This window comes from Haliotis rufescens, unplaced genomic scaffold (genome assembly GCF_023055435.1).
Source record: "Haliotis rufescens isolate VD_foot unplaced genomic scaffold, xgHalRufe1.0.p SCAF_6, whole genome shotgun sequence".
Lineage (NCBI taxonomy): Eukaryota > Metazoa > Mollusca > Gastropoda > Lepetellida > Haliotidae > Haliotis > Haliotis rufescens.
Genome location: NW_025964334.1, coordinates 44,402,344 through 44,416,777, shown reverse-complemented (window position 1 = coordinate 44,416,777; position 14,434 = coordinate 44,402,344). Strand labels below are relative to the sequence as shown.

Sequence of the window (14,434 nt, the reverse complement as noted above, 5' to 3'; positions counted from 1 at the left end):
CTACAGTTTGACTTCCAGTGTGTGCATAATATAGTCGATTTTATTCACAACGGGAAGACGTTATTGTGAGCATGCAACACCGGAAGAAGCATGTAAACAAATCCGTGAAGTATGCAAGTTAGTCCTGTTATTACACTATCTGTCTAGAAAAGTGTTCATTGTGTATCTGGACTTATGCGTGTACTCCATTATATTACTTTTATCAAAGATTTTATTCAATTTTGTTATACATTAATTTTGGCGAAATTGTGTATGAACTGATTGGCAAATCACATCAGCTCACCATGAACTCGCCTTGAAACGACACTAGTCGTTCGAGATACAAAGTCTTTGGTCTTCCTATCACTACTGAAATTTCTTTTCAGTTATGATATCGCCCATGACATTAAGTATTTTTAAAACAAAATCACCCATAGATTGGGTAGAAAATGCGTGAACAGCAGATTGCTATTTCCAGCTTATTTTTCGAGACAGAAACATTTGTAATCTTAATCTCTGCCTCTGAAACAATGTCCGGCATGCAGTACACAAATACCATTGAATTTGTAGATCATTATGTCTTGTGATGTTTTATCGTAAATTTCATTATTTCATTGACCCATTTTGCAAATGGCAAAACAAGCACACAAACTCCTACTGCCGCCATGACCATGAAACGAGAAAAGCAATAAAGCAGTGCACATGTAGAGGGAAGTAACTGTACGCTGTATTGGATCACACTATTTTTAAGTATTGAAGCATTTCACTGCCAGGGTCATATTTTTTTTTTATGGAAATAAAAACAAAACGTGTGGCGGACTTTGTGATGTTGCTTGCGGCGGTGCCTGAGAACCAAGAATATTATTTTTTTAGCCTAATGTTTTTACTGGTGTTTTTATGACTAGGAAGGCTGTTGAGTGTATTGCCTCTTGTTGCAGTGTGTTCCTTGGAGAGCAGCTGGAGTTTCTGCAACCATTCCTGGAGGACATGATCCCACCAAACAAGAAAGCATTCTTACAACAGTTTTATTCTCAGGTAACCATGTCATTGAGGTGCAGCAAGGTTTATTCAGGGCTGGGGTCAATTGTCTTCAATAGACTCAAGCTTATTATCCAGCCGCTCAACTTGTCCTGGGCCTGTAGAGGTTATACAATGTTGCAGTTCCATTGTCTCCCTACAGCTATTATTTCACCCTTTGGCAAATATTGAATGTATTTGACTTAAATGGAAACCGGCTGCAATTATTAGTTGCATCAAAAGGAAATATATATAGAATTTGATAGCCAACTAACCTGTAAAGTATTAGGTCAGAGGTGATGTGAGGCTTCACTTGGTATGAGGTTTCCAGATGATAAAAAAAGATTCCAGTGAAGACAGGTCACATGAGAATAAACATGACACATGGGCCAGCAAACATGATGATAACTTTGATACCAAACATGATGATAGCAGTGACACCAAACATGATGATAGCTGTGACTCCAAACATGATAGCTGTAACACCAAACATGATGATAGCTGACACCAAACATGATGATAACTGTGACACCAAACATGATGATAACTGACACCAAACATGATGTTGGCTGTGACACCAAACATGATAGCTGTGACACCAAACATGATGATAACTGACACCAAACATGATGATAGCTGTGACACCAAACATGATGATAGCTGTGACTCCAAACATGATAGCTGTGACACCAAACATGATGATAGCTGTGACTCCAAAAGTGATTATAGCTGTGACACCAAACATGATGATAGCTGTGACACCAAACATGATAACTGTGACGCCAAACATGATGATAGCTGTGACACCAAACATGATGATAACTGTTACACCAAACATGATGACAGCTGTGACACCAAACTTTGATCGATAATTTTATTAACAATAATATGTTTACCTTTTAGTTTGACATAGCCAGTGGGCTAATAAGGGTTTCTTTTGTTTGACTCAAATCCAGCTGACCAATCTTCTTGTCTAGATGAGGTTGTCACTGTCTGTGTTGGATGAGGCATTATTATGCACGTTATGTTCTCCCAGACCGTGAAGATGGCAGCAGAGTTACGGAAGCCTATCTACAAGGCTGTGGCAGTGCATGCCATAGACTACGAGTTTGTCCTGCAACAGATGAGCAATGTGCGGTGGGACGTGAAGGAGATCATGTCACAACACAACAACTATGTTGATCATCTACTCGCGGTAAGATACACACATATTGCAGGAGGTACTTGGTCAACAGGAATAATGACAACAAATTTCTGTATAATTCTTTCTCCGGGGGACTTATTGCACTTAAATTCTTAAATGTATTTCTTGTGACAGACCTGTATTAATAATGATATTATTAAGAATAAAAAGAAAAGCATCAACATGTCATGATCTTCAAATAGCGCCGCACACATCTGAGAAGACTATGGGAGTTTAGGGGATTATGCAATGAGTCACCCCAGAAAATATTTATTTTAAAATTACTTTGAAAGTAATGGAGGATAACTCTTATCTAGGTGCCTCCCGCCCAGCCTCCCATTGTACCATGTCTTTAGGACCAACTAATGTAACTTTTGGATATGAACAAGAAGCTGAGTGAATATTGCCCTGGCTGCAGTAAGACATGTGGTACCTACAGTGATACTTGAAGTGCACACGAAGGAGTAGTCGAAGATAATGCCTCAATGTTGTTTTTCTTTATCTTTTTATTAACATCACTATTAATACAGGTCTGTATCAAGGAACAAGGAAGAATTTTATGAGTTAAATGCAAAGAGTCATCCTCAATTACTTATGAATCACGGCTGGTTGTTTTTTATGTTATTGCATACTATGCAAATAGTGACAATGTTCCTGGAATTTATTTGTGCTGAAGTAATGTAGAACAAACATTATATGCAATATTTACCTTTTCAGAGCCTGGTAGAATTTCACAAGAAGCTGATTGAAGCTGACCGCCGCGTACCCATACCTAAAGTGGTGATGGATCTGCTATGGGAACACTGTGTCCGACTCTGCAACAGGACATTTGTGGATGGGTGAGGAACAGCATAAAACTGTCACAGAGTTGCGTCCCTTGGGCAGGCCAGAAACCTAAGATCATGTGTTCGAATCCCGGTTCACCCCGATTTTGTTCTGTGCTCTTGGGTTTCACTAAAGTAGTGTACGTGTAAGACCTGCATCAATTCAGGCTTTCCCACATGAAGCTGACATGCCATGATATGACTCGAAAGCTGTGTTAAGCCCAAGTTGCTCACTCACTCTTTTGGGAATTTCTTGAACGCTCTTTATGTTATTACTGTTGCAAATTCAGTTATGACTGATATAATGTTACAAATTTTCCAGAACAATTCAGGTGAGCTTCAGAGCCTTGTGGCAGTATAATATCTTCTATACATACATAGGTTTGTTTTGATACAAGTGTATTTCATATGTGTAATTGTTGTGCATACTGCACATGTCATCTTCCTCCAACACCAGTATTCTGTGTGATGGCTATGACTAGTCCACCTTGTTCATGGTGATGTAATTGTGGTGGTAGATCTTAAACCTGTGGGGGCGGCCGTGAAGCCTAATGGTTAAAGCGTTCGCTCGTCACGCTGAAGACCCAGGTTCGATTCCCAACATGGGTACAATGTGTGAAGCCCATTTCTGGTGTTCCCCGCCGTGATATTGCTGGAATATTGCTAAAAGCGGCGTAAAACCATACTCACTCACTCACTCACTCTTAAACCTGTGTGTGACATCTGTTGATGTAGGTACGCTAATGCCAGGAAGTGCAGCAATGAGGGCCGGGCTCTGATGCAACTCGACTTCCAGCAGTTTGTCACCAGGCTCGACAGAATCACAGACATCAAGTATGTACAGACACCTGTGTAGTATCATGTCATCATAGTTGTAATGTGATTTGGTAGTTTGTCATGAGGGAACACAGATACCTAGTTTCTTTGTTATGACACAGTATTGACTGCTGATTGCTGCTTTCAGGCCAATACCGGAGAGGGAGTTTGTGGAGACATACATCAAGGCATACTACCTCCCTGAGAGCCAGCTGGAGACATGGCTTCAGGATCACAAGGTATCAACAGACTCTTGTTTGTTTCACAGCTGCTTCTTTGTTTACTTGCTCATGTTTACTAACCACCCTGATACAGATGAAATAATGCTGCGTGTGATGATAATCAACATTCACTCATTTCTAACTCTTGATGTTTACCGCTGAATCTGTGATATGTTCCACTTTTGGGGAGCCTGTTTGTACACGACTGCCTCCATGGTCTAGTGGTAGGACAGAAGGTCCGAGGTTTGATCCCTGGCCACGTCATACCAAAAGACGTTAAAAGATGGTACTTGTTGTTACCCTGCTTGGTGCTGGGTATTAAGAGGCAAAAACAATTACTGGTCGGCTCGGAGTCTGAGGTATTCTTGTTAAACTGAAGCATGGTATATCAGTTGGGTAGCACTATAAATTTGGCACACGCAGATGCATACACACATGCATTCACGTTGTTATATAAGTGCAATATTCTTGAACACGACATTAAACCCCATTTCACCTCACCTCACCTCACCTCACCTTTGTGTACACACTCTGCTTTGAATGTGACACTTGGACACGTGGTACTGTATGACTGACAACATCGAGGGTTGTTTGGGGCGCCGCATGCAGAGGTTATTGTTATCAGTCATGAGTGTGCAAGATGCTATATTGTTGATGTCTGTCCAGGAATACTCGAACAAGCAGCTCCTGGCTCTCATCAGCTCTGTGGACCACATCAGTAAGAAGGCCAGACAAAGATTGACTACTGTGGTGGAGGACATGGACCGTGTCCGCAGGTAGCACTGACCACCACCTCCAGCAGGACAGATGTGACCAACTGACCACCATTCCACTGCCTGTCCCTTGACCAGCTCGCAGCAGCATGTATTGCAACTTTCCATAGTCAGACAGTGTCACAAACACATAGTTCATATATGCTATTTATCTGGTGATTGATGTGTACCAAAGACACAAGACATTTTAAGTCTATATAATTTGCTTCTGTATGGATTGAATGTTGAGTTTAATGATCAAGTGAAGTTGTGTTGTGTAAAACTGGCTGAAACAGGCAGTTTTTGACTCGATTTCCAGTGTGTACACAGTGCATGAGGTGTCTTGTCACAGAAGTTGAAGCAGTTTCATCTATATATGAACAGATATCCCGATACACTGGCATTCACAGCTTTACCCTTGTTAATGAACTATCCAAGATACATTTTGTTTATGGTATTTTAGCATTACTCTGAAACCTGAGGAACAATTTGGGTTTTCTTGTTTTCAAATAATGCCTGATTCATTAAGAAAATCTCTCAAGATGTTTCCACAAGACATGCTCAAGGTGTGTGTTTATCAGTTCATGTTGAGCTCCTTGTATCATTCTGCTTAGAGTCAATAAAAGGGCTTTGAGATTTGGGTGAGGGTAGTGCTTGCAAGTGAAAGTTATCACTTGTTGTTTTGTGGACCAACATTCCATGCTGCATCATTCAGGAGGTCATCTGTACTTATGTCCCTCCATAAACCTGCAATGTTTTATGCCATTTGCCATCTAAGGATTTGAGGTCAGTAGACAATCCATTTGGGTGTGGCAGTAGAGAATAACATATCGGCAATCAGTTGCACCCCTCAGATGCAGCGATTGAGAAGCCTTTCAAACGTGATAGTCAGCAAAACAACAAAGTTTCTCCTTAATTTCAGCAAATGGCTACAAAACATTCCAGGAACATGGATACTGCATGCACTGAATTCAACTTGCTGGACAGTGGCTGAAATACAGCTGATGACAGCAGCAGCAGAAACGAGCTCCTATTCAGTTAGTGGTGTTGTGTGCAGTCATGTTCCTGTCTGCAGAATGGAAACTGCATATTAAAGAGACACTGACAGGAAACTCTACCTGTGTAATGACATGCTGTGAAAAATATGAAATGTTATGATTGAAACATGTTCATTGCAAGAGATTTATTTTGCAGTTTCTTCTCAGGTTGCAGAAGATGTTTTTAATCAGGGAATCATTCACTTTCCACCTTCTCATCATTTTGATCCACCCAGTGGATGAACTGTCCCCGGCCCGGGGAATTATGCAATCTTGTGAACTATGTTCATGATAGAACAAAGAAATGTGTATTCATGATGTATCTGAACAATTAGAACTTTTATGAAACAAGAAGACATGCTCATTCCAGTGAAACAGACTGAGCTGTGGTCACATCTGCAGTTGGAGAGAAAGGGTGCTTGTGTTGTTGGAACAGTCATGACAAGAGGGGCTCCCCTGCTTAGGTCAGAGTTGTACTGGGAATACGTCACTGATTATTAAGAACAAGAGGAGGATGTCACAGGAAAGATATGTTCATGTGATGATTTTCTTCAATGGTTGATGCTGAATAAGCAAACTGAAACTCGGCTGAATATATTGTAATTTCTTTTGGCCCATACTAAAAATACTTTGCAAATATCTTCTCCTCTGATATTAAGTTGCAAGTCCAAATGCTTGGGAATAATTCATGAAGAGAAGTTCTGGTATTCTGAATGTCAAAAGAGTTAATCAACAGAGATGAAATTATTCAGTTTATGTATAAAATAACATGAAAGTTAGGTCAACAGCTGTGGAAACTGTGGTGTGTTTGATGACAGTTGGCACCCATGGTGTGACATCAGAATACTAATGAAATGCTTTCTAAATGCTTCCCAATAACTGAACTAATCAAATTATGCAAATCCTGCAATAGCAACTCTAATAGGACCTACAGGGGTAGCCCACTGAATACTTAGTCATTGCCGCCACCTTTATTCCCACTTGGGTCACAATGAGTTGTCCCGCATGATTCACATAAATAGTAAGATTATGAACATTTCTGACAGTTGGTTGTAGATTAAAGAGGAAAATATGTTCCTTGGTACTAATCATACAAGCTAGTTCAACCACTTGCTTCATTGTAATGAAGGTGGTTGTTGTCATGATGATGTAAGGGGGTGGCAGTACTCCATGATGGTGCAGCACCAACACAGGTGTTTCCACACATCAGTTCGGATCAGGGCATGGAGATGGCATGGCTCATTGATGTCAATGTAATTCTAATTCCGCTGAAGGCTGTATGTGTAATCATGTTTCAATCATTGTCTGAATGTGTAATCAGAGTGTTGGCGACCATTCCATTGGGGGGTCCTCATGATAAAGTATTTAATGTTAGTATGAAGTGTCTTATGATTTTGTGCTGTATATATTGTGAGTATGTTGATGTCCAGATGCACAGTGTAGGTTTGAGGGAGATGTGTGCTAATGCTGTTCTACTCATTCTACGACTAAAACTAAAGGAAAGCGGGAATACGACTGTGATGGTGTATGGAAGATCCTGTGTATTTCATTAACACATGTATTGTTTGTCAGTTTCAACTGGCAGTTATCGTACCTAATAGCTTAAGCCAAGATTCCTAAAAAATATGACTGGATAGGAAGACACTTTCCCATGTTACTGTGACATTTTGGAAGTGAAATAGAATTGTTTTCCCATTCCCATTGCAGTATAGAAGCTCATTAATTTAATTGATGGGTAGTTTGCTTGCAAGACATCACACATGCATTAGTAACCTATGGTAACATATTCACAACAGGTATGTGTGAGGCTTGTAGTAAGATGCAATGTTTCCTTATTTCCCTTGGTACATTGAGAATAATGCATACAAGATATCAAAATAGCAATAAGAAGCTCTGTATCAACAGCACACAGACTGTTACAAGTATTAAGCACTGGAAACTGGATATGCAGTTATGCGGGGGACAAACAAAATCTCATCTCCTTTCACATTCATGCTGCCAACAGTTGAATGGAAGCAGCATGTTTTCGAAGTTTACTGAAGGACATTTCATGGTGTTGTGGAAGGAATATGTAACACATTATTCTGTTAGAAGATCTGCCAATACTTAGCTTGTCTTGTTCCTTGGACTAGAAGAAGATTTTCAGCTTGTTGGTGACAGTAGATGAGGAGTCTGAACACAATTTGTTGTATTTACTTTAGTGAAGTAATTTGGTTGTAATAAACATATTGACTCAAAAAAACTGTACAGGTAGCCATGGTAGCTACATTGTTATAGTATTTCAGTGAATACTTGTCCAAACATATCTTACCAATTGTAAATTAACATGTTATTATACTATATTGAGTTTTTATTTATGCAAAATGTATATACAAATAAATACAGGAAATATTGATGATGTTTGTTTTCTTCCCCTAATAGAGAGTTAGAATCATCATCAGTGAAGCCTGATTGATTCCTGATGCCACTTCAGTCTGCAACAAACACACATAAGAAGGAGTCATGTTTCTACAGAACATCTCAGTCTGCATCAAACACACATATAGTGGAAGGAAGTCATATTTCTACAGAACATCTCAGTCTGCAACAAACACACATATACTGGAAGGAAGTCATAATTCTACAGAACATCTCAGTCTGCAACACACAGTCTTCATATCACTTACATCTTGTTTTTCTGTGTTGATGACTGAGCTGTTCTGTAGAAATATAACAATAGTTATCATTGTGTATAATTCTAAGAATACTACCTCTATTACATCATAGCCATACATTCCTGTTTATGTTGAGAACCGCACTACAAATTTAAATAAATTTTCAACAGATGTCCTCTTCACTGCCAACATATCTAATAGAGGCCGCAATCTCCTCACTTCTTTCAACCCATGACCCTCATCAACTAGATGCAGATATTTGGGGAGGTGGGAGGGATTAATTCCTGATAACTATTGTTTGATAATTCTTGTGAATACCCTACCTCTATTACATCATAGCCAGTATTCACCAGAGGGACAGGTGTGACGTCACTTCCGGTTGTCATTCAATGACCTCGATATATGTCTTCTATGATTTCATATCACCTTATGACGTCGTTTCCGTTATGCCCTTTTGGATAGTGATATTTAACGTATTTTGACGTTAGTCCTGACGTGAGGTCTCCAATGACGTCACTTCCGGTGGTAGTACATCATACATCCTAGATTATCATGTAGAAACCGTATATCACTTGTATCCTTTCGATCTATGATTTCAGTGTTGCCACTTGACTTGTCTACTATCCAATAGCAAACTAAGTACAAAGGTCAACTAACCCTGAGTTCATGAATGAGGTATTCTGAAATCTCCCCCATAGATCCCATTTTGGAAATATTCGTGGTGTTTTAATGTTTTCCAGTGCAAAAGACTTCATGATCATGAGTCGATTCAGTACTGGCTGTGTACCTATAGATAGGTGTTGTAATACTGATGCCAGGGCGGATCTATAGCCTTCGATAGTGCCATGTCGAAATTTCTTGTCGTTACTGAGATAGAGCAAGAATTCAGCAACTATAGGTATCGTTATCTCCACGTCTAAATAATTTCTTATTCTCCACTCGATGAACTTGTCCCATCTGTTATTGTATAGGGCAGATGATGCTGGTCTCCATGAACTTGCCACTCTTTGTGCGGCTGATTTAGAGTAACCGGCGGCTTGCATTTTATTCGAGATAACTTCCAAGCGTGAAGGTGGAGATTGTCGAGGCGGCCGTAAAATATGTCCGTTTTCGGTTGTCTCAGTAAATCGTGACGTACAGGGAGTTTCAGAGGTTCTTCCACTAGGAGGGGTGGTAACCTTGGAAACCAAGCCCTGTTTGGCCATGCCTGGGCTATGACAATTATGATGCAGTCTGTCTCTTCTATTTTCCTCAGAACTCTGTCTAGAAGAGCCCACGGGGGAAATTCGTAAGCGAACATTCCCTCCCAGTCCATAGAAAGAGCGTCGACCTGGAGAGCTAGCGGGTCTGGTACCGGACTGACGTAGACTGGTAGTTTGTTGTTGAGACAAGTGGCGAAAATATCTAGGTTTGGAGTATCCCATAGGTAGGTTATCCACTTGAATATATCGGGATGTAGTGACCATTCCGTGGGTACGATCTTGTTTTTCCAGGTTAGGTAATCTGCTAGGATGTTCAACTTGCCCTGTATGTGTCTTGCTTCTATAATCAAGGTTTTGTCCCGTGTTTGGGAACTTGATTATATCTTAAGAAGAAGAAGAGGAACGATTACAGTCAAGCAGTTTACTGTCAGTGGTATTGTGTCTTATAATACAGAATACAAGAGACATAATAGCAATACATGGAACATAGAATGATAATAGTATGAATACATGAAACATATAGAATAATGATAGAACGATCGAATAAGCAACGGTTATAATACTTGAGGGGGAAAGCTGGAAAGGTAGGGGATATAGCTATAGGTAGAGCTAAGCACACTTTCATGTCTAGAGAGAGCATTACATCATAACACCAACATTATGACCTGTGACTGCATTTGTAAGTAACGTCACTATAAATACGCTTGGCTTATTACGCCCGAAGTGAGACGCGCTATTTACTAAATGTAGATAGACATATACGCGATAAACGATAATAACAATAACCTCAAACCAAGTATAATAAAACATGTAGATGTAGGATATGAACGATATTGATAATCCGAATAGTATCATTTGCATGGAGTTGACTTATCAAGATGTTAGATTTGATTTCTAAGTTCATCAATGCTTTGTCATCGTTTGTATCAAAATATGATAAAGTAACAGTTTCTGTAACGGCCGAACAGTAGATATACAGACTAACTGTCTGTGTCTTTATCGTTCAACATGCCACCCGATTAACGTTACTTTCATGACATTTATTTGATACATATTGTGTTCTGATACCGTGTATATTCGGATATTGATAATGGAAAATCATATTCAATTAATAGGTAATTACTGCTCATTTACGGACACATGTGGTGCTAAACACATTTCATAAAACATACAAAGTATAGTAAACATCTATTCATAGTACATACAAGTTCTGGTAAACAAATATCTCAAACACGCACGTTATTGTGTTTGATCTTTCATACGTACATAGGTAATAATGAACGCTTCATTATTTAAACATACAAGGGACCCGTGCACATGCACAGTGCAAATATGTCTCCACAATCTTACATTAGCTTGTTAGAGTTAACCATCTATAGAAACACAGACTATCTAGAATATATCACACACATATATATAATATAGGACCAAATGTATCAAGTAATAAAATGTTTCTTACCTTAATAAGAAGAAGAGGAACGATTACAGTCAAGCAGTTTACTGTCAGTGGTGTTGTGTACTGACCAGTGGAGATGCTTGACTTTTATAGTAATCGCCTCGTACATTTTGACTTTGAGTGATTCCCTAGTCAATGAATTGTGCATTGTCTTCATCTAGTTCTTGACCGACGGACGAAACGTCACGAGGTAGTGATGTTGTATTATAACATAATAATAACTTCTACGCCGGCGCGACTACGGCCTCTGGACAATAGAATTCACTCAGCGCGATGGGTTTGATGGATACGTCCACCTTACATCACTGTAGCCTGCTATGTAGCGGTCAGTGTTCAGTGTGACACGTGAACGTCTACAAGATTTAATTGCTTGTTGATATGTTGCAGGTAATGAAACCTTTATGAATATTTTAATTCCATTTATATTTAGCTAATAATCATATCAGAAAACGCTAATATTTACATAACATATTGGAACAATATTGAGTGTATTTTACACTGGTATAATTTCCCTCTTGTGTGTTTTAGCTTTTGGCCTCAAAAGCTGAATTAAAGAACATGTTAAACAATGACAAATTGAATATAAGACTAATAACATATGGAATCTATACAAACATACATAATTATATAAAGGCATGGTGATTAGTACTGTAATGGGTTCAGTATTCACATGTCTGGATACATTTTGTCACTGATAATCTCTGGTTCCAGCACGGTGAAGAATCTTTGATGTACAACCAGAATGTGGGCTTGAAAGGGTTGCTTTAAGACGGTCTTCAATGTTTTACCAGAAAGGAATGGTACATTCAGTGTAGAACTTACTAATATGCTTTTACCCGAAAATTTGTTTTCAATTTTGAATCCTGGCCAGTTAAGAGAAAGGGTCGGCCAAAATGTTCCAGTAAGGGATAAATTATCGATGGTAATAGGGTGTGTCAGATGCCAATATGACGGACAGAGGGACAGTTTCATTATAGGGATAATAACACGCAGAACCTGTGGTGATTTCCAAATGTAGCTCAGTGGTGTGGGAACGCTTCTCAATCAATTTGGAAATGAACAGAAGAAGTACAAGCAATGTACAGATACCAACCAATAATGATGCTAAGGGGAAAGCATAGTCTACATCAATGTAGACTGGTGAGGGGGGAGGGGGCGTGGTCTCAAATGAATATTTAAAGGATGGAACGGTCGGATCTCCCAAGGCTTTGGCAGATGGAGTTTGTGTTAACAGTATTATCATTGCTGTAAGAGCGCGCAATCTTAAAAACATCCAAAAACTGATAATGGATAATAAACATACCATGAATAAGGAAGCATAGGAAATCATAGACTTACCATCTAACCATGACGTTTGTAAGTTTATTTGACCATCCAATAAGGGTTCAGTAAGTGTTTGGAAAATGAGTTGGTCCTTTTTAGCGCTCTCAGCCATGCGTCTGAGATTGAGGTGACTATTATGGTCATTAGCTATGATGTTCGAAAAATTGTGTGAATAAATGTGAAAGTCTGGAATTTCAACTTTGACAGGGGATAGGTAGGTGGTGGTTCCTGTAAGTGATTCTAATGTATCGTCCTCAAAGAAATGCTGTAGCAAGGCCAAATTGACTGGATGAGAAGGAGTAACAGTGTCACTTGTGTTACTGCATGAAATAAGACTTGCAGGAATAAATAGTGATTGGGTAGATAGCGCACATCGACATGGAATGGACAATATGCAGAAATTACAACCTTTTACCATTTTTAAACCTGACTCGCAGTCCAATGAAATTAGAGGAACATGATAAACTAGTACTTTGGAAGGGGATATTTGAATGAAATTAGACTGTTTAGTAGTGATGAGAAAACGGAAGTTGCAAGTTTGACTGTTTCATTGAGTGTTGTCATGACATCGGTTTGAATTGAGTGTAGAATCGTGTTAACATTATTCAATGCAGTACATTTGTGTGATTCTGAATGGCATTTTGGACGCATTGGCATGTGAACATGTTCTGGGAGGGGCAGTTCAAAAGTATGAAGCCATTGTTCTGTACCCAATGTAACATATGGATGAGCAAGGACTGGTTTGAAGACAATACCATAGTTCAGTCTCTGGACGATATCTGGAGCTGAGGAAACCGCAAATGGGAGAAGCATACTCAACAGTAGCAAGAAGTAGATCCACAGAGGTCCTGGAAGTGCCAAAGAGAAAAAAAATGATGTAGCTGTCTCATGGGTAGGGGTGAGGTAAAGCGGCCAACAATACCTTCTAGCACTTTTATAACAAGACAGAACTACAATAATTTTCCTGGACAAAAAGGGGAAGGGAGGGATGGAATGGAACTATGATGTATGTGCACATACAAAAAAAAATTAAAATGGTATACCAGGTGTGGAAAACTATATCTCTGTGATCTATTTCTTTGTAAAGTATGATTTCCGTGGTCGTTTCCTCTTTCTACCTGACATGGTCTTTGAGCTGTGGAATTGTCGTTTGGCATACTCACCAACATGCGAATCTGGTTCCCATGAGGTGGTGCCATCCTCTTTCCACTTCACATGGTACATTCTTGTACCATTTACCCATTTCGATGACAAGATCTTATCGACTTCAAAATAGTCAGATGGTTGAAATTGATCTTTTTCACCTGACCGTTGTTGTCCTTGATCTGTTTGGTTGGGTGCTTGGCTGGTTTCTTGCCTTTTGCCTTGATTGTTGGTTTGGATGTCTTGTTGTGGTTGAGATTTGTGTTGTTCGTTTTGTGCTTGTTCTTGGTAGTGATGTTCTAGGTGTGTTGATCTGTCTCTTGGATCATCATACCGGATCAATCTGTTTGCATTTATCATGCTTTTCATGGGTTTGTTTGTTCGGCAACACCGTAGCTTGTATGTATAATTGGCTCCTAATCTAACTATGTAGTAAGGTCCTATGTACTTGGGCTGTAGTTTTGCGGATAAGCCAGGCTGCTTCTTTTCATTCTTCAGCAAAACTTGATCTTGAAGTTTGAAGCAGGGTTCTTTGGCCTTTCTGTCATAGTAATGTTTATTTCTCTCCTGGCTCTTTCTGATGTTTGTCGATGCAATTTTGTGTACCATCTTCAGATGTTCAATGGTTGATTTAAGATGGGCATCTGCATCTTGACTAAGAGTTTCTTTAGGGATCAATGATGTGTCAAAGGGCAAGATCATTTCTCTCCCAAACAAGAGATGAAAAGGTGAGAACCCAGACGATTCTGATTGTGTAGTCCTAAAGGTCATCATGATGCTTGGAATCAACTCAGGCCAGTTTGAATGTTTTTCATTGCAGTATGTTC

At 39.4% G+C, this 14,434-nt stretch overlaps 1 protein-coding gene across 1 annotated transcript in view; it reads left to right on the top strand.

The window, feature by feature from the left end:
• Positions 1-8,222, top strand: part of LOC124120077 (syndetin-like) — a 66,947-nt gene extending 58,725 nt beyond the window's left edge. The window contains exons 22-27 of the mRNA XM_046482815.2: positions 918-1,014; positions 2,033-2,191; positions 2,897-3,018; positions 3,739-3,837; positions 3,968-4,058; positions 4,707-8,222. Of these exons, the coding sequence (XP_046338771.1) occupies positions 918-1,014; positions 2,033-2,191; positions 2,897-3,018; positions 3,739-3,837; positions 3,968-4,058; positions 4,707-4,820 (682 nt within the window). The 3' untranslated portion in view covers positions 4,821-8,222. The remainder of the gene's footprint in view (positions 1-917; positions 1,015-2,032; positions 2,192-2,896; positions 3,019-3,738; positions 3,838-3,967; positions 4,059-4,706) is intronic.
• The last annotated feature ends 6,212 nt before the right edge of the window (positions 8,223-14,434 follow it).